The following is a 26,128-nucleotide window of genomic DNA, read 5'->3' as shown; positions in this document are numbered from 1 at the left end:
GAGAGAAGAGGGAATTGCAAAATACACAAGTTTGCCCCCGTGTAACTCGTGTGTGGCACTTTTCCCGCGCTAAACGTGTCAACACTCAAAACCTCGATAAAACATTAATGCCCGTTTCTACCATCTTGAATTAAATCCAATCGTCGATTGATTCGAAGAGATTGACCAATCGCATCGATCAGTTTAGCTAATTGGCCAATGCGACCGGTCAATTTCGTTGTATTAATCGTCGATTAGATGAAAATCATGACGGTGGAAACATAAATGGAAACATAAATGAGAAATTTATACACCACACACACACACACACACACACACACACACACACATATAAAAGCGAGAGGCAACGCTCACGCGCGCCACCTAAACTCTACTTCTTTCTTTTCTATCCCATTTGAGCACTCATCGCGTCTCATTATGCCCAATTCTTCCGCGTTATCTTCGAAACTGAAAACCGGGAGCCTCTACGTCGGAATTCACGCCCCGAGGAATCAGCTGGAAACAATCCAAACTGTAATGGCGAGTTAGAGAACACAGCAGTCACAAAACACTGGCAGCGGTTCAGCATCCGCAGCAACAAAATCCGCACGCGTGTACAACATCATATGGTCCGCGTACCTTTCAGTATGCACCTTATATGCGCGATGCTTCGTGACCGCGTGTCGTCAAACAGCACGGAAACTAAAATAGAAACAGTCCTGATAGAAATCACAGTCCGTCATGAGGGAAACGATAGCGATACCAGAGAACTGTTAATCCGCTCGTGTCATTTTTTTTTTTCGAGCGCGCGTGCCATATCGAGCGCAATCTTCATTTCCAAAACACAACAGGGAAATAAAACTGAAAAAAAAAATAGTAGCAAAAGAAGCAAAACAGCGGCAACGGCCGAAATCAAAAAATTGATTTCGACTGCAATAAAAGCGTCGCCTTTGAACGGCGTATCTGTTCAATTACGCGTTTGTATGTTTCGAATATTGCTTTGATAAAGAGAAAGCGAGAGAGAGAGAGAGAAGGAGGGAGAAAACGTGAAATATCAAACGGCGTGCTGTTGCAGTGTGTAAAGAATTTTTATAAAAGTATCCTCTTGACACCATAAAATTATTTGCTGTCGCGCGTATACGCGCGCGTACGCGCGACTACAAATCACTACGGCGCGATACGCGGAAAATATCGTATCAAAAAATATCACGAGCGTGCGCTACACACTTCCAGCGAACGCCAATTTCGAGGCGAAATGTGTCACCCCCCTCCCCCCGATCTCCCCAAAAATCATAGATTTTATCACGTCGCAACGTCGATAACATCTTTTCAGCCCTCTCGCCCTCTTTCTCTCTCTCTCTCCCTCTCTCTCTGTCTATCCCCCTCTGACCCCCGAAATTTCTCGGCGATAATTAATTCAGCGTCAGGGAGCGACAGAATTTGTAACTACATTGTTGATTTATAATGCATTAATTGGATGTTCGGATAGCGGCGACGCGAGCGAGCGGGGGAACGCGCGCGCACGCGCCCACATTGTGCGACGCTCGTTAAAGCCCCGTAATCCCACGCTTCAGCGTATACACTCGCAACAGAGTACGGTCACCCAAGGAGAAAATAAACGCCTGATATAATCCGAGAACTCACGCATGGTCGCGCGCGCCACGCAGCGAATTTCAACGGGACATAAGGGATGCGCGCGCGCGTGTCCCGGGGACGCATTAAAGCGGCTTGAACTATCGCCCTCTGCTTCGAAGGCTATACTCGGCGATACATCTGCCCCGGGTGTCTATCCAATATTAATGCGAGACACGCGAGACCGACTTTGCCGCCGTCGTCGCGTTATGCTCGCGCGCGCGCTCCTCGTTCGCGATTTAAATAATACAATTTCCGTCATCGCGCAGAACCCTTGCTCGTCGTCCGGCGTGCGGTGTCCGACGGTTTAGAAATTCCCTCACGTTCGTCCTGCGCGAACGATTCCCGACTTGTCCGCTACTTTATTCGCCACGCGGCGGCGGATCATTCCGCCGCTGGANAATTTTCCCCCCCCCCCCCCCCATCGTCTATCTCGAGTTAACTAGTTCGGCTTAACTAGTTATCGGGTCCTTCGCTGAGAAGTCATAACGCCGCGTGGTAATCAGGACTTTAATCAAGATTCATTATACACTGAGAAACTCATTTAGTCGGATCGACTCAATTCTTGTTTGGCTGTGGGCAAATTTTTCGGTTGTAAGAAACAAGCTTACGGTTCGGAGAACTAAAGCTTGGTTCTTACAACCGCAAAATGCGTTCGCCCACAGTCGAACGAGAATTTAGTTGATTCAACTAAATGAGTTTCTCAGTGTAAATAAAGTGAGATGTCGGGAGGAACCTGATTATTAAAACTGTATAAAATAGCATACTAGCATAATACGCTAAAGTCATAATATATATATATATATATAATCATTATAACCGTACGAAGGTTTCCCTTGCTCAGTTTTTATCAGTATATTATTAGATTTATCATAGGAAGGATTACCATAGGAAGGATTGCGCTCGCTTAGTTACGACCCTGTGCAGTAACAGGTATACCTGATGACAATTTCTGGTCAGGATTTTTGGCGTATTAAAACGGGGTGTGTGTGTGTGTGTGTGTGTGTGTGTGTGAGAGAGAGGCGTTTGAAATTCTCTAATTCGCAGACTCGAGTATTATTACGGAGCTTAAGTTGTTAGTCGGTATCGGGGAGAAACAGGAATAGTCGTATCATAGGAAGGCAGAAGTGAAATGGTTTAAACCGCGGTCCCACTTTCAATAGCGAATCCGGCAAAGCGCGAAAGAGAGGGAGAGAGAGAGAGAGAGAGTGCATCGTCTGCGGAGGTCTTCCGACAAGCCGAGCGAATTCGCTAGCTGCAGCCTCACCTCAAGAGCCCACCCACCCCCCCCTCCTGCCTGAGCAAAGCGCGAATAAAGCCTGCGAACTCTGTATTTACATAATTCGTTAGTTGCTCGCATACCATTAAAGCGGATCAGAAATCAGAATCGGAATACGTACTGTAAACCGATTAAGACGACGTCGCGTATAACGGCNGGCGGGGAGGCGAGCGATGCTCGAGACTAACATGAAGACCATCGTCGATCGATTATTCTCTTTATAATCAAAGAATAATCGATTGTGATCGGCCGATTTTCTCACTATTTAAATCTCGTTGCTTACGTGGTTTCCGTTTCTCGCGTGCTTTCAGCGCGCGGAAAATATCCTCGATGAAAAGAAAAAAAGAAAATAGGAGGATGGAAACGAAAGGAGGAGGGGGGAAGGGGCGAAGGGGAAAAGAAAGGAACGAAGGAAACAGAAACCGGCGGTTCGCCGGGAAACGATAAACCATAGCGGATTATGGTAAATCCGAGGCGCGGGACCGCACGAACAATTTGCATCGCAAAGGATTCGTCGTCTTACATATTCATATATGTATATGTTGCTTACTGTATTAATAGTTTCCTACTATTCCCCAAGTTCTAACCGTCCTGTTTAGTACACGCCGCGTCATCCATTATTCAAATATATTAAATGATGCGCGACATACCCGTAAACCAACCGCCGCGAGTGCGCGCGTTCGCGCGGTGACGATCATCCATTCATGGGCAAGCGTGACAGCGCGTGATTCTCGAAGGAGAGAGAGAGAGAGAAATGATAGGACGAAAGAAAGAGTGTCGGTAAATCCCGAGAATGCGTACAACACGCACACGGCGACCCCGTCAGGCCGTTTCCTCTGAAGAACGACGCGCGACAGACGAGGGCGTCGTCCGCGTTCTTTCAACGACCTTCGAGGACTTATCACGAGAACAATTCGACCCTCATCGACCCCTATGCACTTGGAGAGCGGGTCCTAGAAGTACACCTTTCTGCATGACGCGCGCCGCAAGCACGGAGATCACTCGAAGAGGATATAATGCCGACACTTTCGCCGATAATCCCGTCTAATTTCACTCTAACGATGATCCGATGCGAATGCGTCGATATAGTATCAATTAGTTCTCGACAATATTTGTTCAGCCTCCAGCCTCTCTCTCTTACTCTCCGAACATGTAGAAGTCTCGACGGAGAATTCGCGAGATCATTGAAGCACGTGGAAATTTAATAAATGTACCAAATAATGTAATTTCAATTATTTTATTTTACTTTTTTGATAATTTCCTACAGGTATTATGGACATATCGGTTTTAGGAACCAGTTTCTAGAAAAATCAACTCTTAAACATCTTATAAATAGTTCTTTGCAAAGAAATATGTAGCAATTTTCATAAGACTCTCATATATATTTCGGTAGAGAAGTGCAGCTGGTTTGTATCCACGCACCTAAATTTTAATTCTATATCTTCAACAGGGGTTTTAGAGCCGAGAAACCAAATATGTCGGTTTTTAGTTTTTCTTCTCTAATATCAGTTATTAAATTATTTTTCGTGATGAACTATCAAAATATCATTAATATTGAAGAATATTATTTGCTCAACACAATCGTTGTATTGAATAAAGTAAGTAAATATTGCAATTATTTGGCTACAACCTTCGAGAACGTAATTTTATCCTACCAGATGTCAATATATTAATTCGCTGTTGCACTTCGATCTCAATCTTGTGGCTTATCCCGGCGCGGCAGAAGTGCTTTGCCGATCGTTGCGCAATCGTTCGAATTGCAACCGCACAATCGGGAGTTTTGTTCTCATATCGGGACGAGAGTGTTAACACAGACTTTAAATGGGAGCTTAATGGAATTTTAATGGTGGAAAACGAAGAGCACACGGAAACGCATCTATCTTCTGTCCTTTCCGATACATGAATCAGACATAATGGAGCAACTGGCCGAACGCTGGTTGCCACGTCTGCTAATATTGAAGGAGATTAATGCGTTTCCCCCGCTTGAACAGAGGTCCTCCGGACGTAAAGTCGCCTCGCGCAAACGCGAGGAATCACATTCGCACGGGAAGTCGAAAGCGAGAGGTCCAGAGAGAGCGTCGCATCAAGAGCTCTGCAAATTAAGTAGTTAATAGTATCCAATCCAGCCCGATTCATTAGGATCCTGGACCGATCTGCATTCACTTTATATCCTTCTTATGGTTTTAACCATAAAAATAATAGCAACAATATGTATGTAATATTATTATCACTGATACCATAGTGACACTATAGTGGCACTTACTACAAAAATAGTCCCCCTGATTATAATTCTTTTATTATAATAACTATAGTTACAAAGACGAAATATTTTATGTTGAAGAACGGAGTGATCGTCGAACGAATTAAAATAATTCTCTTTCAGGCCTAACCTCGGTAAAGAAACAATAAATGCAAAATGTGCTTTATTTATGAATTATAATTAATATTAGTAATTAATATTAACGTCAATATAAACAAGAAAAACAATCTTTTCTGTCTTTCTTGTTTATTTATATTAATATTGACATATTTTGCAAAATTTTATTATTTTTGCTTACTTTTGTTCGTTTACTGAGGTTAAACTTTTTTTCAACTTTCGCTCTAAGATCGCTCCGAACGCTTGAACCGCATAATATTTTTCTCTCATACAAAAAATGAGATTAGCTGCCCATATAACGCAACTGAAATTCAGTTACCAGGCCTAGTTTTGTACCAATGAGAGCTAGTTTTTAGCCTAAGGGTCTGATTCTTTATTTCCCCGTGCAACGTGACAACGAATCGGGCCGGATCGGGTCCAATTGGGCCTCGATTTGGTGCTCCAATCAAAGATAAGAGGCACCTTCCTTCGCTCCCCAACGAGAAAGCCAAGGAAGGATCTTCCGAGAACGAGCAGTAGACCAGTCTCGCTAATCACTGATAGCGTCAATTATCGCGCTGGAATATCGGATAACTCCTCGGCGAGGCGTCGATAAATTTCACCTTGACTCAGTTTCCGCGCGGGACGATAAATCACGGCGTATCTCGGGATAAACGTAACGCGAGAGACCGGCACGAGGCGGCGGCGGCGACGGCGACGCGTCGTCTGTCGCGCAGATAGGTCCGCGAGAGAGCTATCGGAAGAATAATATATGCAACGCCGTGGCACACCTGCAGTGCTGTAACTTATCGGCGCACCTGAGGCCGCCCGACGACCTCCTCTCCGACTCACGCGCGCCGCGGAGCGGAGGGAGCGCGCGATCGAAATGTTGCGTTAGCTGACACAGATTATGCGGTGGCAAAGTATACGCGAGAACCGAGACAGCTCGTACATATTCCCCATCAGGGAAGTTACGAAGTAGCCAGGAACGCATTATCGACTCGGAAAACTTCCGAGTCGAAATTTTGACGCTACTTTGCCACGCTCTGGTGAGACTCCCGGTTCCTCGCTGTCGGTCGTCTTGCTGGATGACGTCGGAAGCGAGAAGACGCATGCCCGAAATTCTCGCGAGATGTATCGAACAAAAGGATATATCATGAAATTTGCGATTGGTCGAGAGTACATTTGTAAAATACTCGGAAAAATTCCGTTCGCCCCAACAGTCGATAAGCCAGTCGATCATCATCGATAAAAAAGTGGTGAAATATCCGTGAAGCGCGTTTCTATCGAGATTTCGAATCTCATTGTTCCGCCTTTCCCGAGCGTGTGATTGGCTGCCGCGCGACGAGGGGAGAACGACGAGGAGAACGACGGAGCGGGCGAGCATGGCTGTCGTTGCCAGAGTCGAATGACAATTTGACCGAGAGATTAATGTAAGTGTGGTTACATTGTGATAATTGAGGAAGAGAACCGAACACGAGGAAGGATGTGGAGGAAAGAAACGAAGACAGAGGTAACAGACAGCGGTGACGAAGTGATGAGATAGAGAAGAGAGGCAGAGACAAGAGACAGCAGACAGGAGGATATGTATTGATGCGCAATTATTGAAATATACCACAGGTATGAGAAGAATATAATATTAAAAATATATCCGTGTTTATTAACTTCTTAATCTGATGTTTGGTCGAACTATTTTCGTAAATAAATAAGACGTGCTTGTAATGTTACAAAGCAATAAGGAAATGCATGACAGGGCGCGCGTTTCGTGCTTACAAATTATTGGTGCGTGTAAATATATTTAAAAATAAATGAATAATTATACAGGAAGATTTCTTTAATAATTATTAAAATTAAGAGAGAGATTATTGAATCAATTAGACATATAAATCCGGGATCCAAGATGGAATATTCTTAAGATTATTTTTAAAGTTGGATGTGTAGAAGCTAAATAGTTAATAGCGCGCGCTCATAATGTTATAAAAGAAAAAAGAACGACGCGTGTATAGTTTGTTAATAACCGTAAAATTAACTTGGCACGCCTCTTTAGCCTATTTTTCTTCATGATTTCGTCACGTTAATTTCACGATTACATTGGATATTTTATATTTACTCATTGTTGAAATAAAAAGAAAATTTTTTCGGAAAATTTTATAAATATGCCCGATCGATCGCAGGTATCATTTTCTGCAGGAATTTTAGCCATACGTTTTCTCGCTTCTGACACCATTAATCAAGATGGCTGCGGTGGTAAAACAAGATAATTTGCTTTTACTTAGATCGTCCAAAGACCAGCAAAAAGTTTACCTTTACTTTGTTAACTTCTCATTTAAATTACCCTTAATTACTTTAATTCTACAGATTTCACTTGAATGTTAACGCGCAAAACAATCTATTTTTACTCTGAAACAGGGAAAATGGCAATTTCAGACATTATTATAATCAAAGTAGGAGTAAATTATATTGAGTCGACGCCGAAGTTCGTTCCGTCTCTTAATCAGCTCTTCGCCCGCGGAGATTCTAGAATTTCCACAAGAGCGGGATCTTGCAGCTATCGGATAGATGGCGGGTCATCGAAACGGTGCATACTTAATTAATTGGTGGCATTTCAAACTAAAGGAATGTCGTATGTACATTTGGATTGAAAAACGGAACGAACTTTCGCATCGATCCGACATCACTAAAACGGAAGTTGAACCTATTTTGCTCTCTCAGCTCTTATCGTGTGATATAATTAGAGATTACAGAGGAACCGAAATAGAGGACCGAAATGTCGACTAGGGTTGGTTCAATGCGTGGCTAGACGGTAGCGTCGCGGAAGATTGCGTTGCGAAACTAGCGGTTTGAAAGTTCTCTCACTCTTCTATCTACTCTCTCTCTCTCTCTCTCTCTCTCTCTCTCTCTCTCAATTAGCTCGTTAATAAATTAGGAAGTTCCAAAATACGCGGTCGCGCGGAGTATGAATGTAACGTGAGCAATTTTCAGGAACTGATTTCGGGCTCTGACGCGAAGATTGCAATTCGCTCCAACGTTGGCGGCTCTGCGGCAATCTCTTTCTCATTCCAACAGAAAATTCACTCGTGTCGTCTCTGATAATATCCGCGATATTCATTCGTTAGAGCCCGGTCCGACTCTCACCGGAACCGTATCGATATCGTGGAATTACTTCCTCGGCAAAAGTAGCAGGGAGGAAACTCCGTCTGTTAAACTTCCGACGAGTTCTCGTTTCTTTCTCACCCCTCGGTCCTTTACGGCCATCTTCCTCGCGTAACTGTTTTACCGCTGTAACCTTCGAATGCGTCGCTATTAAATCGCGATGAACAGTTAAGCGCATTCAAATGGTGTTTTCGTGTGATAAAATGTCAGCGAGATATTGAATTGCAGTTTATTGAGACGCAATGCGGAATGAATTATGTGCAATCGCCTTCTACGGGAGGCAATGCAAACTCCGTAAGTAGAATTATTCGTTCGACACAGTTCCCCACCTGTTCGCCCCGCTCGAATGCAGCAAAACGTCGGCAGCGATCGTGCGTTGTGTCGCGACGTACAATAAGGCGCAATAATTAGAGCTTTCGCACACGAACTGCCATTACCGAGAACGTAAGACATTAACCTAAGCTGAAGGACCAATCAGACTAGCGTTTCAGTTCTGAATACTTCAGAAGAAAATAGCGGTAACTGTGTGTAACTGGTAAACGTTTCAGTTGAAGGAGATAAAATTTCGAGTTCTTATGAGAAAATCTGCTCCCTTTAACCGAAACATGTTCGGCTCGTTCATTTCAGACAAATCTTAATCGAACTGTATTTTCCGTTACCATCTGTTTATGATCAGATTTACTGTCAGTTCTATCGTCTTATAAAACGGAGAAAAAACACAAAAACCAACGTACCATTTTGCTTTTAAGGCTCTCAAGCCTCGTTGAAGGTGTAAAATTAAAATTTAAAATATCTGACAGCCTTATGAAAATGATTATGTGTTTCCTTACAAACAACTATCTCTAAGGAATCTCGGTTCATAGAACAACCTAGCTTATCTTGCGCGATTCAGTGACATAATATAAAGATTATCGCAAGATCCGAGATGATTCAAAAGGTTAAGAACTCGCCGTATAAAGCAGCATTGTCAAATAAATCGCTCACCTCTGATTTGTTATTTTAATTTTCACAGGAAGAACGAAACTTCGAAAAATCGAAGGATGCTAATAATGGAACGGAGCGTGCCTGCAAGCAGAAACTGCCGCTTCAGTTCCAACTGATGCAGACTACTGCACGATAGACCAAGTTTACAGTAGACGAAGTTGTACCGTCCGGCAGAGTATTTTACAGTCGAGAAGCACGGGGAAAATTGGGTGTACCATGCCTCGTGTAAATCTTAGCGCTTTTCCTCGACATAAATCCGAAGGCGACAATCCGATTGGTTCTTCAGCTTAAGTTTACGTCTCGTCTCAACGGTAATTGGTGTGCGAAGGTCCTTGCCCGCGACGATCCGCGCCATAAAGTGCGATATCAATCAATTGTTCGCGCGCGCGAGGTCGCGACGTCAGCTCGATCCGCGGCGCGTCGTCGAGGATGCAAACACCACAGACGCGAATCGCAACACGGATAACTGCGACGGCAGATGCCGCGGCGAATAATGCTCAACTCCGCATAAACTTCGTTAACTCGACTTCACCAAAGATTTCTACGGAGCCTCGCAAGTGGATTACGTTCGAACGCGGGCCGACGAAGTTAGCTGAAAGTTACACGCTTTGTTCATTGTTGTTCCGCAGGGTAGTTTTGAAGCTCGCGGTATCTCGCGATCTCCAGGCAAATAAAGATAGCTGCTCGGCTGACGTGAGGCAGCCGAGCTCCGTCAACGAAGTTCATTTAATCCGCATCCGAATTTAATAAGCACGACGCGCGCGCGCGCGGCAACCGCGGGGCGCCTCGATACTCTCAGTCGAATTCGATTGTTTTCGGAAATAAAAATCCCGCAAACAAGCGCACGCGTAGCGATCCGGAATACACGATTTCCCAACACTGTTGTATCAGTCGAAATTTTGGCACTGTTATTTCCAGAGGGAGAGAAGGAGGGAGAAAAAAGAGAGAGAGAGAGAGAGAGAGAGTGTGTGTGTGTGTGTGTGAGCTATACAAAAATACGCGAAGAAAAGTTGAACTCTGAATTACACGATGTAAAAGTCTTTTCGACGAGTGCCGGCACGCTACTCGAAACTTCATTTACAATACGTTACGATAAAACGTCAAATAAAAGCGGGGCTCCCCCCTCCCGGGCGTCTTCTCATGAAAGTTAAACAAAAATTACGAGCCGGTGAAAGCTCCGCGGACTTACTCTTATACCCATGAAGGATCAAAAAAGTCGAAAACTTTTACCGTTAAAATTCAAACGCACGCCGGGCGAGTATTTCCAGTTTACTTCTTGCCGTCGGGAAAGTTCCGGCTAAACTCACGGGAGAGATTTTGCGGTAATGATCGAGCGGAGTCTCGCATGCGTAATCGCGCACCGCTAAAAACAGCGCGAGCATCCGAGAAGAACTTCCGCGCGCGATGTTATAATTAAGGATATATTAGCGGGAACCGCGCCGAAATATTTCAGTACTGAATGGCGCGGAAACGTCGCGATTATTCCACGCGCATGTGTAAAAAACGCGCGAGAAAAAGGCGAACAGGCGGAGCGTCGCAGAGCGGGGCGAGTTTGTAATTATTTTCAATATTCAATATGTCCGTAAATAGGTAAGTAGGTTTGGACAATAAACTTTCGCGTCTGCTGAAATAACTTCTTTTTGACTTACTTTCGACAGGCAAGTAGAATCAATTTTATATACGTGTCTTGTTAACGTAGTTTTCAGTTTCCTCTTTTCTTTAATGCATTTCATTGTTTAAAATCATATAACCCTCGAAAAAAAAGAACATATCACACACACACACACACACACACACACACACACACACACACACACACACACACACATATTACCGCATTATATGAATCTTACTTTTAATCTAATAAGATCACTCTGCAGTTAATTAGTTTGGGAACGTATGGCATTTCACAGTAAAATTATATATCGTCCAACAACTAATCTATAATACATATTCTTCCGAAATTATTCGATTTCAACCGGCTCAGTAGTGGATCTCAAGGATTATACGTTGATTTAAATGCGAAAATTTCATCCGAACAAAGTTCGAAAGGGATATCGTTTAAATTACTTTTTAAAACGAACGAATTCTAATCGAGTAACTCACGAATCAAATTCAAGAATCAAGAAGTATATTCGGTAACAATCCGACTCTCGTTCGTGTAAATATAACTTGAAATATTCGACAAGAAAACATAGATATGTAATATACATAAGAAACACATATAATAAAACATTCACGTTCACGTTTTTATACAAATATGAAGTGCATATGTTATTGAAAAACATACTAAGAAAATTTCGGACGCACGAAATTTAGGAAACATGTTCAACCCTATTTATCGCATTAGTTGTAATTTCACATTTTTTAAGCCCGCGGCTCGGTGCGTCGCACGCGCGTTTACGGAAGACTCCGGCGCGGGAAATAAGTTATTAACCGTGATAACCCGAGTCCGATGCAACATAACGCTAAATAATTCATCGTTAAATTTCAATCATGTAGCTGATAATATTAGCTTTAATCACGAGGCATTACAAAGCGATTATAATCAGCGCGTAGTTATCCACTTCCGATCAATATACCGGGTCGCGTTCAGAGACGCCCGATACAATGCCGACGGCTTAATTCCGAAACCTTCCCTCGTATCCATCATAATTTACACCCGACTGCAAGAATGGATGCGAAAGTTTCGCTGCTCTCTCCTCGCCCCTCTCTATTCGCCCTCCCGTCGACGTACGACAAACGACAATAGACGCGATATCGCGCGCGGCGGAACGTTAAGCGCGCACCCTTCAGTCGCCGCGTCGTCGGGGGTGCGCGGACAGTTTCGCGGATGGCGATAAGGATAACGAAGGCGCAAAAAGCCCGAGCGAAGAATAATAGGGCTGGGAAAGGCGGCCCGGACGGAAGAAGGCGAGGAACAAGCGAAGAACCGGCGGCGGGAAACTTTACACGACCGAAATGGAATTTCCGATAAACTTCGGACTCAAAGTCGTCGTCGTCGCCGCCAACGTTCTCGTCGTCCTCGTCCTCGCGCATGAACCAACCGACCAACCGACCGACCGACCGACCCGACCGACCAATCCCGCTGTAGACACAGTTTCTTTCCCTCCCAAGTCGCGACTCGCGTCCCCGTCATGAGACGGAGAAGGCAAATCGAGAGCGGTGAGAAAACGAGGGAACCGGGGCGAGGGGAGCGGCGGGCGACGCGGAAAATCGCGGCTCCGGAATGAGAAATTACGAGACACACAGGGTACGTGAGACGAGTACAAAGCCGGCCGAGCGTTGTTGAGCCTTCGCGAGATTTCGCTGGCGGACCGCTTTAAAGAGCACGCCCGCCGGTGTTCCAACGCACTTCACCTTGCACTAACGCCCTCCCCCTCCCCTTTACAGAGGGAGCGGCGTGCGAACAACGTCTTTATTGTACGCGGGGAGAATCGATCGATGCGATAAGGTCGGTTTCTTATCTGCGCGCGAAAGCAACGAGGCTTGAGGTAAAGGACAGCCCTAAGTCTACTTTCTAAAGTAAATAATCCGGCTTTTACGCTCACAGCCATTAGCATTTCAAGATATGGTAAGAAATTCAAATTGGAGGGTGCGTTACTCCGTAAATATCTTAAGAAAGCGGAAGTGAGGGTCGCATTATCGCCCCGGTAACTAGTCGTGATTGTTCATCTCGTGACTATAATTTCTCCTCTTCGATCACCGGCTGACTCGGCCGTAATCCAACCAGTAGTGGAAGTTACCGACTAATAGCGGCATCGGACACAAGTTTATCGCCTCGTAGCTAGACACGGGGTTTCAATTTTTGCCAGAGCAATCGGTCCGTGGCTGCTGCCTCGCCCGTTGCTCCAAGTATCCATGTAAATAAGCTGGCGACTTCGATATTCGATACGTCGAACCCAATGATGTTTCTTTATTTACATCTGGGACTCGAAAAAAGTCTTGGTCTTTTCTCTCTCTCTCTCTCTCTCTCTACCCCTTCTTGCCGGCCCCTTCGATCGTTCGTCGTCTTCATACACCGAAAGCGCTCCTTAGTAAGGATCCGTCGCGAGAGTTACGGATTCGGTGCGCTCGGGTTCTCCTGGTGGAGAGGAATAACGGGAAACGTCGCGGAGGATATTCTCACGCGTGAGGGAACTGCAAAGCGATACATTTCCGTGAGATTTCTTTCGTTATGTCGCTCCTCATAAAACGCGTATTCTTATTTCCTGCGCCGTGCGCGTCTCGGGATACAGATAATAAAGTCGTCGTCGTCGTTGCTGTAGGAAACTGGAATTGAAGCGTACGGCTTCGCACAGACGCGCTCCTTTCTCTCCTTCCGGTGAAAAGCACCCGTAAACCAATCGCGATGCGAAAAACCGTCTTTTCATCCTCTTCAGTAGCTCCCCCCCCCCCTCCTTTTCATATTAATTTCGCCGCGCAATGCATTACTATATTCCTGTGTGCCCCTGGACTTTGTGTGCGCACGTTTTGTAAAACAAAGAAAAGAACGATCGTGAATTCTATCTTATTGACGATTTTCTTTTCTCTTTCAACGAGAAACAGCCGTGAATCGCGACACGAAAGTCCTTTTTACCCCCTTCACCAGCACCACCCGCCGCTTTTTTATATTAGTCTCCCCTCCTAAGCAAAGTATTACCACACTCCTGCGTGCTTCCATTCCTTGTGTAGCGCTTTTATGAGACAAAGAGGAAGTAATTATAAATTCCATTTCATTGACGGTACAATTAGTACCTTCGACTCCTTTCTTCCTTCTTTCTCCCTTCCGCAGGTTCTTCGCCTCTGCTTCAACGACCGGCTTGAATTTCCACTCGTCTCGCTTACCGCGCATTACCGGAAAGCTCACTCTACTTCTGGAACTTTCGAGCGCTTACCATTAAAACTCCGCTCCCTGTCCGCCCGCGTATGATTTTTCCCTCCCTCCCCCCCCACCCCCCGCGAAACGCAATAATGGGAAGGCCTTGCGACTTTACAGAATAAATGGCGTATAATAATGCGACGTCTCGGCGGAATAGAAGTTAGCCGTGCGCGCGTCCACGTGGCCGTGCAACTTCGGACGTACACACGCATACACACACCGGGAACTTTCGCAATATTCCTCGTAAAATCTCATACATAATATCGCGCGCGTGCACACGTGTACACCGAAACAATTCGTACGTGGCTCACTGCCATTAGAGCTTGGAGATTCGCGAGCGTCCAAGCAGACGGGGAACGTTGTGACGGGCGAAGACGGGAGAATCCTTCGTAAAAATGTACTTACGAATTGTACGCAGGGTGTTACGCGAGGATCCCGACGATCTTCCAGAACGTGTTCCAGTGATAATTCTAAATAAAAAAGGTTCCGATACATTATAGGTCAATTCGGCTTAGTTGTCGAGATACAGTCAGTTTTGCTGATATTGTGACAGGTGAGAAATATTGTAAAAAGTACGAGACTTGCACGAATTTCATCGGGTGAACGTTATCCTTCCAATTATATTATTTGTTGAGAATGTCTACCTTCTGCTGGCAAACACGCTGCTGCTCGTTGTACCATGGATCGTCCACAGATCGCCGCCAATTAATTTGCCCGAGTTCAACGCGAATACTATCTGTGGCCTCTATTATTCCGCCAAACGGTATCTGTCGAACGGTCTTTGGTTTACCATTGTTATATACACGAAACTTCAAACAACCCTTCAAGAAGAGCGAGACAAGGCCGTTGTTATTCAGAAATTCGCGTTATTGACGAGAATGAAATTTTTCATATCTCGATAACTGAGCCGAACTTCTCTGTAATATATCTAAACATCCGCTGGGGATGATCCCTAAGACACATTCTAGAAGTTTTTCCGATTTCCTCGCAGAACATCTTGTATAATTCCGAAACTATAATTCTGATATCGGAAGGTTGTGCTGTAGATTTTAAAATTATATCTACATGGATAATTTACGTGTTGTCTACATGATGTTCATAAGGACTTTTTCGGATTGGATTTTAGACAATGTAAACTTTGTAAAATATAAATTACAGAGCACAAAACTTTGTAAAATATAAATTACACAGCGCAAAAGGAGAAAAGTTAAATTATTAGTCGAAATTAGTTCAAACTGTAAAATGGTTTACCTATTCGATTTTGGTGTTAATTATGAAGATATTTAATATTAAAAGTTTTTACAAGTTGATACATGTAGGTAACACAAAAATGTTAACATGTATTTAAATTTAATTACTCGTGGGCTTTTAAACAGAAAAAGGCAAAGTTCCTTAGCTCGTGATTACAAGAAGCACAATGCGTATAATATCTATTTTCCTTTTCTATCAGTATGAAATCAAATTTGTCATATCAACTATTGATTTTTTATAGCATCATAAAATTTTAAAATTGTATTATTATGTTTAAGTCAAATAATTTCACAAATTTTTAATAAATTATATTAGGTTTAGTTAAATATAATCCAATTGTTACATGTATTTAAAATATATACAATAATAAAAGACGCACATGCTGTTATTATATAAATGTTATCATCCAGATTTATTCGTTAGCTTTTAACAGAAGCAAGATATAAAATAAGACGTAATGTACGTAATGCAAGAAGAAGACGAGCCGTTCCAACGGTTCATAAATTACTTATTATCTACATAGAAGACATATTATATATAGTTTACATTGTCTACGCATAGATTACTGTATTTTACGCGTAAACGCCCAATCCCGTTTGAAACTATATGCGCGAACGCTCGGATGAAACGTCACCACAATGTCTTCGTGAAAGACAAAAAACGAGCTCACCGATATGTTTCATCGAGCTCACTCCCTCTCTCTCTCTCTCTTGGATCGTTAATACATTCTCCCACGATGAAATTACTTTCAAGAGCACGCCGAGACCGGTGCGCTTTTTCGTAATAAGCTGTCTTTCGCAAGCTGGCTTGCGCGAGCGCTCCTTCTCCTTATTGCGAGAATAACTCATTGAGGACGTCCAAACCGTTGCGGCGATATTTCAATCTTTTTGCTCGGCGCATTCAATTAACTCGGATATAAATTTCAGCGTAACACACTATATATACATATATATACACACGCCCGAGCATTAGCAACACTTTTAACTCGGCCCCTTAATAAAATGCCCGGTTATTCTTTAATAATAGTAAATCACTCGGGTCTCCCGACGCCAACGTTCCGGCAAAGCGGAGAATCCCTTCACCGCGCGGCGTGCAATGCGCTCGTCTTTTTTCACGCCTATTTTTTCCCCCTCTTCCTTCAACGGAAGTGATTGATCGATACCGGCGCCACCGGTGGCGCGCCACTCGCCGAAATTGCCGCGTGCAATTGCTGCAAATTGTTTGCAAATTGGGCTCTATTACCGTGCAGGAATTAGAACGGGATAACGACGGCGAGTTGCAGCGCGCGGACGGCGCTCTCGCCGCTGGAAAAAAAAACAAAAAAACAAAACAAAACAAAAAGGAAGAAAAGTGAAAACGAAAAAAAAGGACGCGGCTGGCAAAAAAAAAAGTCGTCGATATTTCATTAACGACATTATACACGCGCCTCGTGAATCCTCCTTGAAACAACACGCTTTAGCCGAATTGACAGCCGTCGCGACACCTCGCGTTGTTATTTCGCGACGACAGTGTGTACAGAATGTGGGATATACAAATATCGGAGAGAGGGACGGGAGGGAGGAAAATAAATAAAAAACGTCATTTCGCTCGGCGTACAACGATAAAATTCTCCGATATACCCGGAGCTCGCGTCGCGGAAATCGCTCGTCCAGATCGTGACGGCCGTCGCTCTGCCGATCCTCCTTCGCCCCCTCCCTACCCCGTGCCATCGCCGTTATAAAAATCCCATAAGAATCTCGTTATTTCTTCGACGTCGCGCGCGCGAGAGTGAATCTCGACCGGAAAGCGCATTATTCGCATTCCGCACACGCGCTCGGCCGGGAGTCGCGGGAAACCCGGCCCACAATCCCGCAAAATCCGACGATCGAGACTTCATTAATTTTCAAAGAACACTCAGTACCTCGAGTCTTCGCTCACGGGAGAGACGCATCCTTCCTCGTCGGGGTATCGCCGCGATGCATCGTGCATTATCGAGCGCGCGCCGGCCTCTAGCCGTATCGGAGCGCTCTCGATTTTTCCCGCTCCTAACGCCCCGTGTAAAGAGTTTACACTACAGCGTGTCGAGACGGCATTAAATCGATCCGCCGGCTGTCGAGTCGAACTTGCGTCGCGGAGGGATAGACAGAGAGAGAAAGAGAGAGAGAGAGAGAGATCTGCCGGCGAAACAGGATGTCAACGGATCTCGCGAAAATCAGAGGCGACTCGCGCGCCCTGAACCTACTCGCTCCGGCTAACCCTGGGAACTTTCAGTTGGTTTTAATGCGATTAAGCCGCGAAAGGGCCGCGAGGTAAATCAACTCTCGCGGTCCTCTCTCCCTCTCACGCTATACGAGTATCCGAGAAACAGCGGCCCGAAGAAGGACCGGAATATATAATTCCCGGCTGTGCGAAAGACCGACGCGCCGTCGCACGGATTCGAGGATCAAAGGCGAGCCATGCCGGGCTATTTTTCAGAGATCGCGTCGGTCGCAAGTTCGAAGGCTAATAATCGACCGGTTTCTTTATGCGATCCTCTCCCTCCCTCTCTCTCGAGAAATGTCGTAAGATGGTAATAAAAGCGTCTATTTATCTCCCTCTCGCTCTTCCGTCCGAGTTAAAGAGAAAAAAACAAAAAGAAACGCGTTTACAACGACGTTGTCGGGAACAAGAACGAGCATTAGCGAGCGACGGTTAATTACGTGCTTGTATAGCCCCCGGAAGTCTGAAGCCGCTCTGTCCAACAGCAGCAGTGCTCTCGCACTCTGTTCCGCGACTCTCTAACTGCGAAAGTTCGAACGGGCTTGATGTTGCAAAGAGTTTAAAACTAATTAAAGCCGCGTCATCCGGCTTTATGAAGAATCTTGTTTCGCCGCGTGACTGTGCGAAAAACTTCTTAATTTCGGTGGAGTATCAGCGACGTATCGCCCGGCCATATTTAATCCGCGTTGAAAGCGCGCTCGAAAAAATTTCATTCAAGGCGGAACGGAAGTTATCGATCATAAACGCGCCCCGAGTTCCGTACGTCCGTACGTAACGACGAGTTACGAGCGGAAGAAGGGGGAGGATGCGAGTACCTCCAATCGAAAGAATTTTTAATTAAACGTTTAGTCACTAGGCCGCGCGGGTGCGGATGTATAATATTTCCACGAGCGTCTAGGACGGCGGAATTTTCAATTAAGGCGGGACATCGTGTTAGAAATAATATTCCGGCCTCAGAAATCAGAATTGGATCGAAATGGAGTCGCCGTTAATTAAATCCCAAAAGCGAGCCCTCTACGTAGGCGAATTAAAAGAAATTTATCACATCGTTGCCGTGGAAAGTACGTCGCACACACACACACACACACACACTTTCGAGTGGGGTTGATTAGAAAACGGCGAGGCCATTTCGCGAGAGAGAGAGAGAGACAGAGAGTCGCTGTCGATCGGAAAATATTCGTCCTCGTGCGTCGGGGAGTTCAAACGTCCGAGGGGACGAATGAACGAACGAAGACGCGGCTCAAAGCCGGTTATTAGCGAAAAAACGGTGCTCTTTCCGGCCACGATCCGCCCTTAAGTCCGCTCATATATCCCCGGGCGAGTATATCGACACGGGCACGTAGAGCCGTGTGATTTTCGGCTCCGGGCCGGTAAGGGCGCGCCGACCGTGAACGATATTCACCGACGTGGCGTCTCCTGCGGAATTTCCCTCCCCTGCCGTTTCGTTCTCCGATCGCGCGCGCGGGTGAAGCAGGACGAAGCGAATGGGCGACACGGGTATCGAGCATCGAAATTGGCTGGCCTGCGGAATGGTTAGCTACCGGCTAAAGTGGGAGGGGAGACGGGATGGGGAAAGGAGGACACGCGGAAAGAGAGGAGAGGCGAAAGGGGATAAAGCGAAGAGGCGGGCGTGCGGGCGACAAAAACGGCGGATAAAGGGTAGCCGAGGGAGGAAAACGATGTTTCACGATCGCGTGCTCAGCCCGGGAGATAATTTTCGCATGTCGAGCGGCGGTTCCGCGGAACCGCCGCCCGCTTCGATACCTATTGCAATGCAGAGATTGCACATTGCGCAGTTTGTCTTCTTTATTGGCCGCGACAACGATGCATGCGCGCGCGGCACACGCGCGTTGCACGCAATTTCGGCCGGCGGCTCTAATGAGACCCGCGGTATCCGCTCCTAATTTGGGAATATCGCTCGTCGAGGCCGCGGAGGGGAGAGTGGGGGAGAGGGAAGAGTAAGCGAATACTATTGAATCGAATGATATCGGAGGAACCATTAAACATAATAAGTAGCATCGGCGTATGACATGTCGAAACGCCGGGGATACATCAACGAGTAACGGATATTAGCCTGGCGTGTGTGTGCGCGCGCTTAATTGATCGAGTAATTTAATTGATCGAGTGATTCGGCAGTGAACGCGTACCGATGATGATTCCGGCGATTTTTATTCGAGACGATATCGAACCGATATCGAGCAGTCGGAGGAGTCGAAGGAGTTGCCGGCTTGACGAGACGCCAACGGCAAGTTATTCCGTACCCAGATATGAGTGGAGAAGCGTTATTGGGCTCGACATGTCGAAAGTCGCTAACTTATTTGCATGGATATTCGGAACGTGCCGGCTTCCAGCAACCGGGTACTGTTCTTGGGACAAGCGATGAGTGAGAGAGAAGTTAACTGTTGTGAGAGATTGAAATATATATAAAGAAGTGAAGAAAGAACACGCTAATCGAGTAATCGAACTCGGGACGTAATCAGAAAAGACGTTATTCCCCGCCGTCTGTTCGACCGTTTGACGTAATCGCCGTGCGGAAAGCGAGTCGTCGCGCATTGCCGACTGAGGGCGCGCGCAATAACGAAACTTTTTCCGCCTTTTTCCTCCGTGTTTTCCGCCTCGCGGCGAAATGCACATCGCCGCGGCATTGATACAATTTACGGAAGATCCGTGATACGGCTTCCCACATTTTGCGATTATTTCAACGACCTTCTCTCGCTCTCTCTCTCTTCCTGAAGACAAGACAGAGTGCGCGCTTTACGCGGGAAATGCGAGTTACGCCCGAGAGTACGACTCGTCCTTTGTACGCGAACAACGGAAATCGTAACTCGATCCTACGAGAGAGAGAAAGAGAGTGTACCCGAGCGTCGTCCCGGCTACAATACGCCGCGATATAAAGCTTCGCGAATGAAAACGCGGATAACAAGTAGTTTCCATGCTGTCGCTGCGTCGGACACGGCGGAAGGTGCTTTTATCTCACTGTTCGCTCACTTAGCGAGCGAAATATCTCGTCGCAAAGAGCCCGCACTTGCTCGCGCTAGCAAAGAAAGCAGATCAAAGAGCCTCTAACCATCCTCACTTTCATAACATGAGGATAACAAAAATGTCTCGTGTCAACCGGATTCAACGTACGTGTTGCGAGTAAACGACGGGCTTGATACGCCCCGCAGGGAAGAAGATGTTATTAAAGGAAGCGAATTCGTATTAACAGTTTAAAAATGTATCCCACGGAAATGTACATGTATAAAGAGAATTAGTACCGATTCAAGATTTATATCTTATGCACGAGCAGGAATAAATATAATCTTATATGAAGATAAAACGTGTTTACATACGGAAAGATTCTATATAAATGTATATAATCCCACTAAAAATATATCATTCCATCCAATATTTTTTCCGCTCAACTAAAAAAAAACATTATTCTTAAATAAGAATGTAATATTTCTAGCAAAACTATGTAGAATTTCTTCACGCAAACGAGTTTGATCTTCATGAAAGATTACACATTCTTGCTTATAGAATATGAGCATCGAATTGATTGAATTGACTGATTTTCTTTCGCGTATATACATCTTAACTGAGTCGAAATTTTGTTAAACTTTTAATTCTGTACAATACAGTAGGAACTATGATAACGAGACGGGTTGAAAATTCGAACGATATAATTCACTCTTACTTTGGCTGCGATGATGTCTTACGATATCAGAGATGTTTGGAAATATCCAGAATTAATTGACGTAAACGCAATGAACAAAAATGCAAAGCATTGTTGTCAAGCGACGGTAAAACGTGCGAACTGTCCTTAAGAGCGTCAAAGTAGCGTGAAAATTTCGACCGGGATACCGAGACGGAAGAAGAAGGCAATACGTAAATTTTCGCGTAAGAGACCCGCGGACGTTTCAACTGTAACGTAATGGGGGAAACTTTTGCGACGTAAGTAATGAAAACTAAGGAGCACAAGCGCGGGAATGCTGCAGTTAGCAGGTGGTTCTATTATCTGCTTAGAGAGGAGAAATGTTTGCTGTAGCGGGAACGGCCGATTTAGGATAGGAAACGAGAGGAGAATGACTGAAAAAACGAGCGGAACGGCAGATCAGATCACCATTTTAATTGGCTCTCTTCACCCTGCCCGACCCTATGGTTCTTCTAAAACTGCATTTGCACGGAGAGCGGATACTTTCTATGCAAATCGATGCGATGTTAAGTAGCTTCTTTGCCTCTCGCCTATTCCACTCTTGTCTCTTCGCCTCTCCCCCTCCTCCCTCCTTACTCCAGCGTACGTTCTGTCCCCCCCTCGTTCTTTCCCACCTTCTCTCATTCAAGTTAGGCGACTTAACATTTGAAACTACCGCGGAGAGACGGACGTTTAATCCGAAAATTAGCGTATAGGAATCGTTTATTTAACGCGACGGAATAATGTAGCATAATATCGCGCGAATTAAAGCGTTACGACCTTACCTCCGATTTCGTTGAATTAATTCGCAAAAGCTTCTGCTCCGTGAAATATCGCGCACACACGGACGTATAAATTAAATGTAATAGTTACGCCATGCGGCAAGGAAAAATATGTTCCGTTCGCGAGCGAGATTTCGACTTGCCCACGAGGCACATTGGTGAACGGCGAACAATGCAACTTTTACCACTCGCGAGAACCGCCTCGCGGCGGTTGGAAAAAAAACACGGTCTCTCGAATTTCTTGCTGATGAGGGAACGTTCGCGGAACACGTCATGCGATCAGACAGTCACGTTACGAATTTTTCGCTCTCCGTCCTGAATCGAAATTTTGGCCCTATGTTAAACCTTTAGTTCCACAATACAATAGAAGCTGAGATAGCAGAAACGGCGCTGTCTATTCTAAAATAGATCATTGAATGTAATTAAAATTCAATCTGCAGAATTAAAGATATAGGAGACAGTAAAATAAAATATTTAGGTGAAAACATTCGCGAACATTCCTTTAATTCCTACAATTCTATTCCAGAAACTTCAAAGTATATTCATGATTTTTTATAGATTTTAATTAGCACTTTTACAAACTTTAAATAAGCGAAGACACAGATGACTCCAGTGTGCCAGATTAAGGTGCCGGAAAAGTGTGTGCACGATTAGAGTTAAGATCGTCAGATTAGCATAAATATTTCAACTCAGGGCGTCTCTCTCTCTCCCTCTCCCCCTCTTTCTCTCGAAAGCAAAGTTTGCGCAATGTACACTAATAAACTATCGGCGCTTCTCTCTGGTCCTACGGGATGCGCATTAGTTAAGTGTTATTATTTCATGTTCGACACCGCGGCCGACCGGTCTTACACGTGGAGGTCCCATCGGTTTTATCGTAATTTATCCGAACTTTCTACCCTTTTCTTCCCCCAGACAGACGGCCCGGACGTGACAAGAAAACAGCGAGCGGCTTACGTATACGGGGTCGCGCGTACTGGGGTGCCCGTCGAAGAGAGGTGACCGACGGTGCGACCGGTGAATAACCTTTTGTCCCTCTCAAGGAAAGTCATGCGATTTTTCTCCGCTCTCGTCGCTAACGAGCTCCCAATTTCCAAGGGCGTGACTGTCGGGATTACGTCCATCCCCGTGGCCGAATGTCGGAATTTTCCCGATGAGCTTCTCCGTTCGTCCGTGGGAAATTCAGTGTCATACGAGGAGCAAGAGGAGGAGCAGGAGAGGGGACGAAGCACGACGATGACGACGACGACGAGAATACGGTCGGGTATCTGAGAGTCTGAAGATAAGTCTGGCGCCGACATTTTCCGAAGGGTAGTACGACATTTTTATCGAGCTCTCGTTCGTCCATGAGAGAGAGAGAGAGAGAGAAAGAAGGCTCCCCGAATGCGTCTTCCGCTTTCATATTTGGACGCCTTTCAGCGGGCGATAATGGCCGGCTACAAAAGCCGACGGCATTCCAATAATAAAACGCATTCGAGTAATGAACATCGATTATCCGGCGACTCTCATCAATCACGCAACCTACATTAGAGAATGCGGGCAGAGAACGACGAGAGAGAGAGAGAGGGAGAGAGGGAAAGCAGGGGGGGGAGAGAGTATAATTTTAACTGGCAATGTGCCCGTCTGACATTATCCAGGGAACGGCGGCAGAAGCCGGTGAGGCGTTGCACACAGAGCTAGGTAACGTGAACGCTTGAGAGGCATTAAAAGGGCAAAGAATAATTCGGCTGTGCACAAATGTTTTTTGCCACGATGTTTGCCTCGTCGTTACTACGTCCGACAGTGATAAACTCGATCCACCGAGAAAGCAAAGGCACCCGTTGACCCTGCCGGCTTTACACGCGACCGTAACTGCGAGTTATGACGTTCACACTACCCTACGATGCAACGCACGGACACGCACCACCCTCTCCCCCCGATCTAGCCAGCCTCTCGTCTCTTTCCGCCACTCGAGCGCACCTCATTCAACCCTTAGGGCACACCGCCGGCCCGTAAAACGCGGGACCTATCCCAGCTACGAAATGGACGCATGCAAGGACGTCATTCATCGTGAAAGTCGTTCCTTCCAGGCTGTCTGGAATGCAAATGCTCGTCGTATTGAGCTTCATGCGTCGGGATAACGGGAAATCCGACGAAATGTCCGGATAACAGCGCGGTATCGCGTTTGCACTTCAAAGAACGGTACTTCCTCGCGTGAGAAAGCGTTATGTAATGTCTGAGCAAGCTGGCCGCAAAAAATATTGCAATACGGAGCTGATAGAGTGTGGTATAATTCTTGAAGATAAAACACTAAACTTTGTTCTATATATGTATAAACTTAAGGAGCCTGTTTTGGACGTAAATTGAAGCAGAAAATGTCCTATAAACACAGATCCGATTCGAAGTGGCAATCCATCTGCAAGAGTTTAAAATGTACAAATGACAGCAGAATTTTTCGGAACATTTTTTTATTAAAATTGGAAGATAAGAAGAAGAAAAAAAGTGTAAAGATTGAGGTCTATATTCTGAACTCTTTTATCGATAAAAGTGCCTTAAAAGTGGCTTCTCAGCCAATCAGATAGTTCCTAAGCCACTTTTAGAGGCAGTTTTATCGATAAAAGTGAATTCAGAATATGGATCTGAAAGTTTAGTACACGGAAGGAAAGTTAATATTCGACCTGAATTCGTACAGCGTATTAATGAACGTATGTGAACAGCGTGTGAATGGCGTATGTGAACAAATAAGGAAATATCATAACGTTCTTCTTGCAGCTGCTCGATCTATTTTAGACAGCGGCATGCAGCCTATTAATGCTGAAGGCATTAGAGATCGATTTCAACGATATATATAATCTTTATATTTTCTTTCTTATTTTCCATTTTTAATAAAAAATGTTCCAACAACTGCAATCATTTTTAAATTTAAACATGTGAGGACGGATATCCGTTTTCAATCGGATCCATATTTCCAGAGCATTTTCTACTTCAATTTATACCCAAAATATGTACCTTAAATTTGTACAATATATGCAACACCCTGTATATTTTCAAAGATAGCATATAGAGGAAAATTCCTTAATAGAAATGTGTCTACTCGGTCTGAGTCGAAAGCTAGTAGCTAGCTAGTACAAGCTAAATTAAATTTTCTAGCTTGTTACTAGTTCGATGCTGGCTGATTATTCACTAAAATGTAAAATCGATTTTGTAATTTAGCCGTTGCTTAGCCATTGCATATCAAATGCGATAGAGTGACTCTGTCTATTCTAAAATAAATAATTTAGCTACTTAATACTTGCCACTAACGTTTAAAAATGAAGTAGTGAATAAAAATTGAGGATATATTATTCTAGAAAGATCTGAAGAAAAAAAAGATAGAAGTGAGCGTTATATATTTTTGTTTGGTTACTGATTGTTCCTCTCGTAACTGTAACTTCTTTTGCCTGACTATCAGCTAACTTATTTAGTTATCTAGCCACTATGAGAAGCGAGCGTTACATTACTGGCTAATAGCGACGTTAGACACAAATTGACTATCTCCTGACTACACTCACAAGGTTCAATTTCTACTAAAGTTAGTGGAATGAGAAACAGAAAAGCGAGGAGAGTTCAAAGCAAATATCTATGTCTTGGAGACGCATGTTAATATTTTAAGATTAAATAAGTCTTGCAGCGAAACGACGGTAAGAAACTATTCGTATCGTCAAAAAACAGCGTATAGTATAGTGTTGCACTTCGAGATTCCCCATTGCTGCTCCAATTTCGACGAAATTTCTAGTCGAGTGGATAAGCGCGCCCCTAACCTTTTTCTCTGCATTTATTCGCACATGGAATCTCTTAATTAACAACAGAGCACGTATTTATATTGATTCGGTTTTATCGTGATCGTAAAATGGATTTCCCCGGGGAACTGGGAGAAAAACACGTGCGAGAAACGGAGAAAGAACAACGCATCAAAAGGGGGGGG

The 26,128-nt window shown here is 44.8% G+C and overlaps 1 protein-coding gene across 1 annotated transcript in view; it reads right to left on the bottom strand.

The window, feature by feature from the left end:
- The window catches only part of LOC106748877 (dystrophin-like), a 290,562-nt gene that overhangs the window by 53,041 nt on the left and 211,393 nt on the right, over nt 1-26,128 (bottom strand). The window contains exon 37 of the mRNA XM_014627795.1: nt 619-681. Coding sequence (XP_014483281.1) covers nt 619-681 — 63 coding nt within the window. The remainder of the gene's footprint in view (nt 1-618; nt 682-26,128) is intronic.

Source organism: Dinoponera quadriceps, unplaced genomic scaffold (assembly GCF_001313825.1).
Source record: "Dinoponera quadriceps isolate SergipeBrazil2010 unplaced genomic scaffold, ASM131382v1 scaffold2696, whole genome shotgun sequence".
In the NCBI taxonomy this organism is placed as follows: Eukaryota; Metazoa; Arthropoda; class Insecta; order Hymenoptera; family Formicidae; genus Dinoponera; species Dinoponera quadriceps.
Note: the sequence above shows the minus strand (reverse complement) of the source record. Positions and strands in the feature narration are given on the sequence as shown.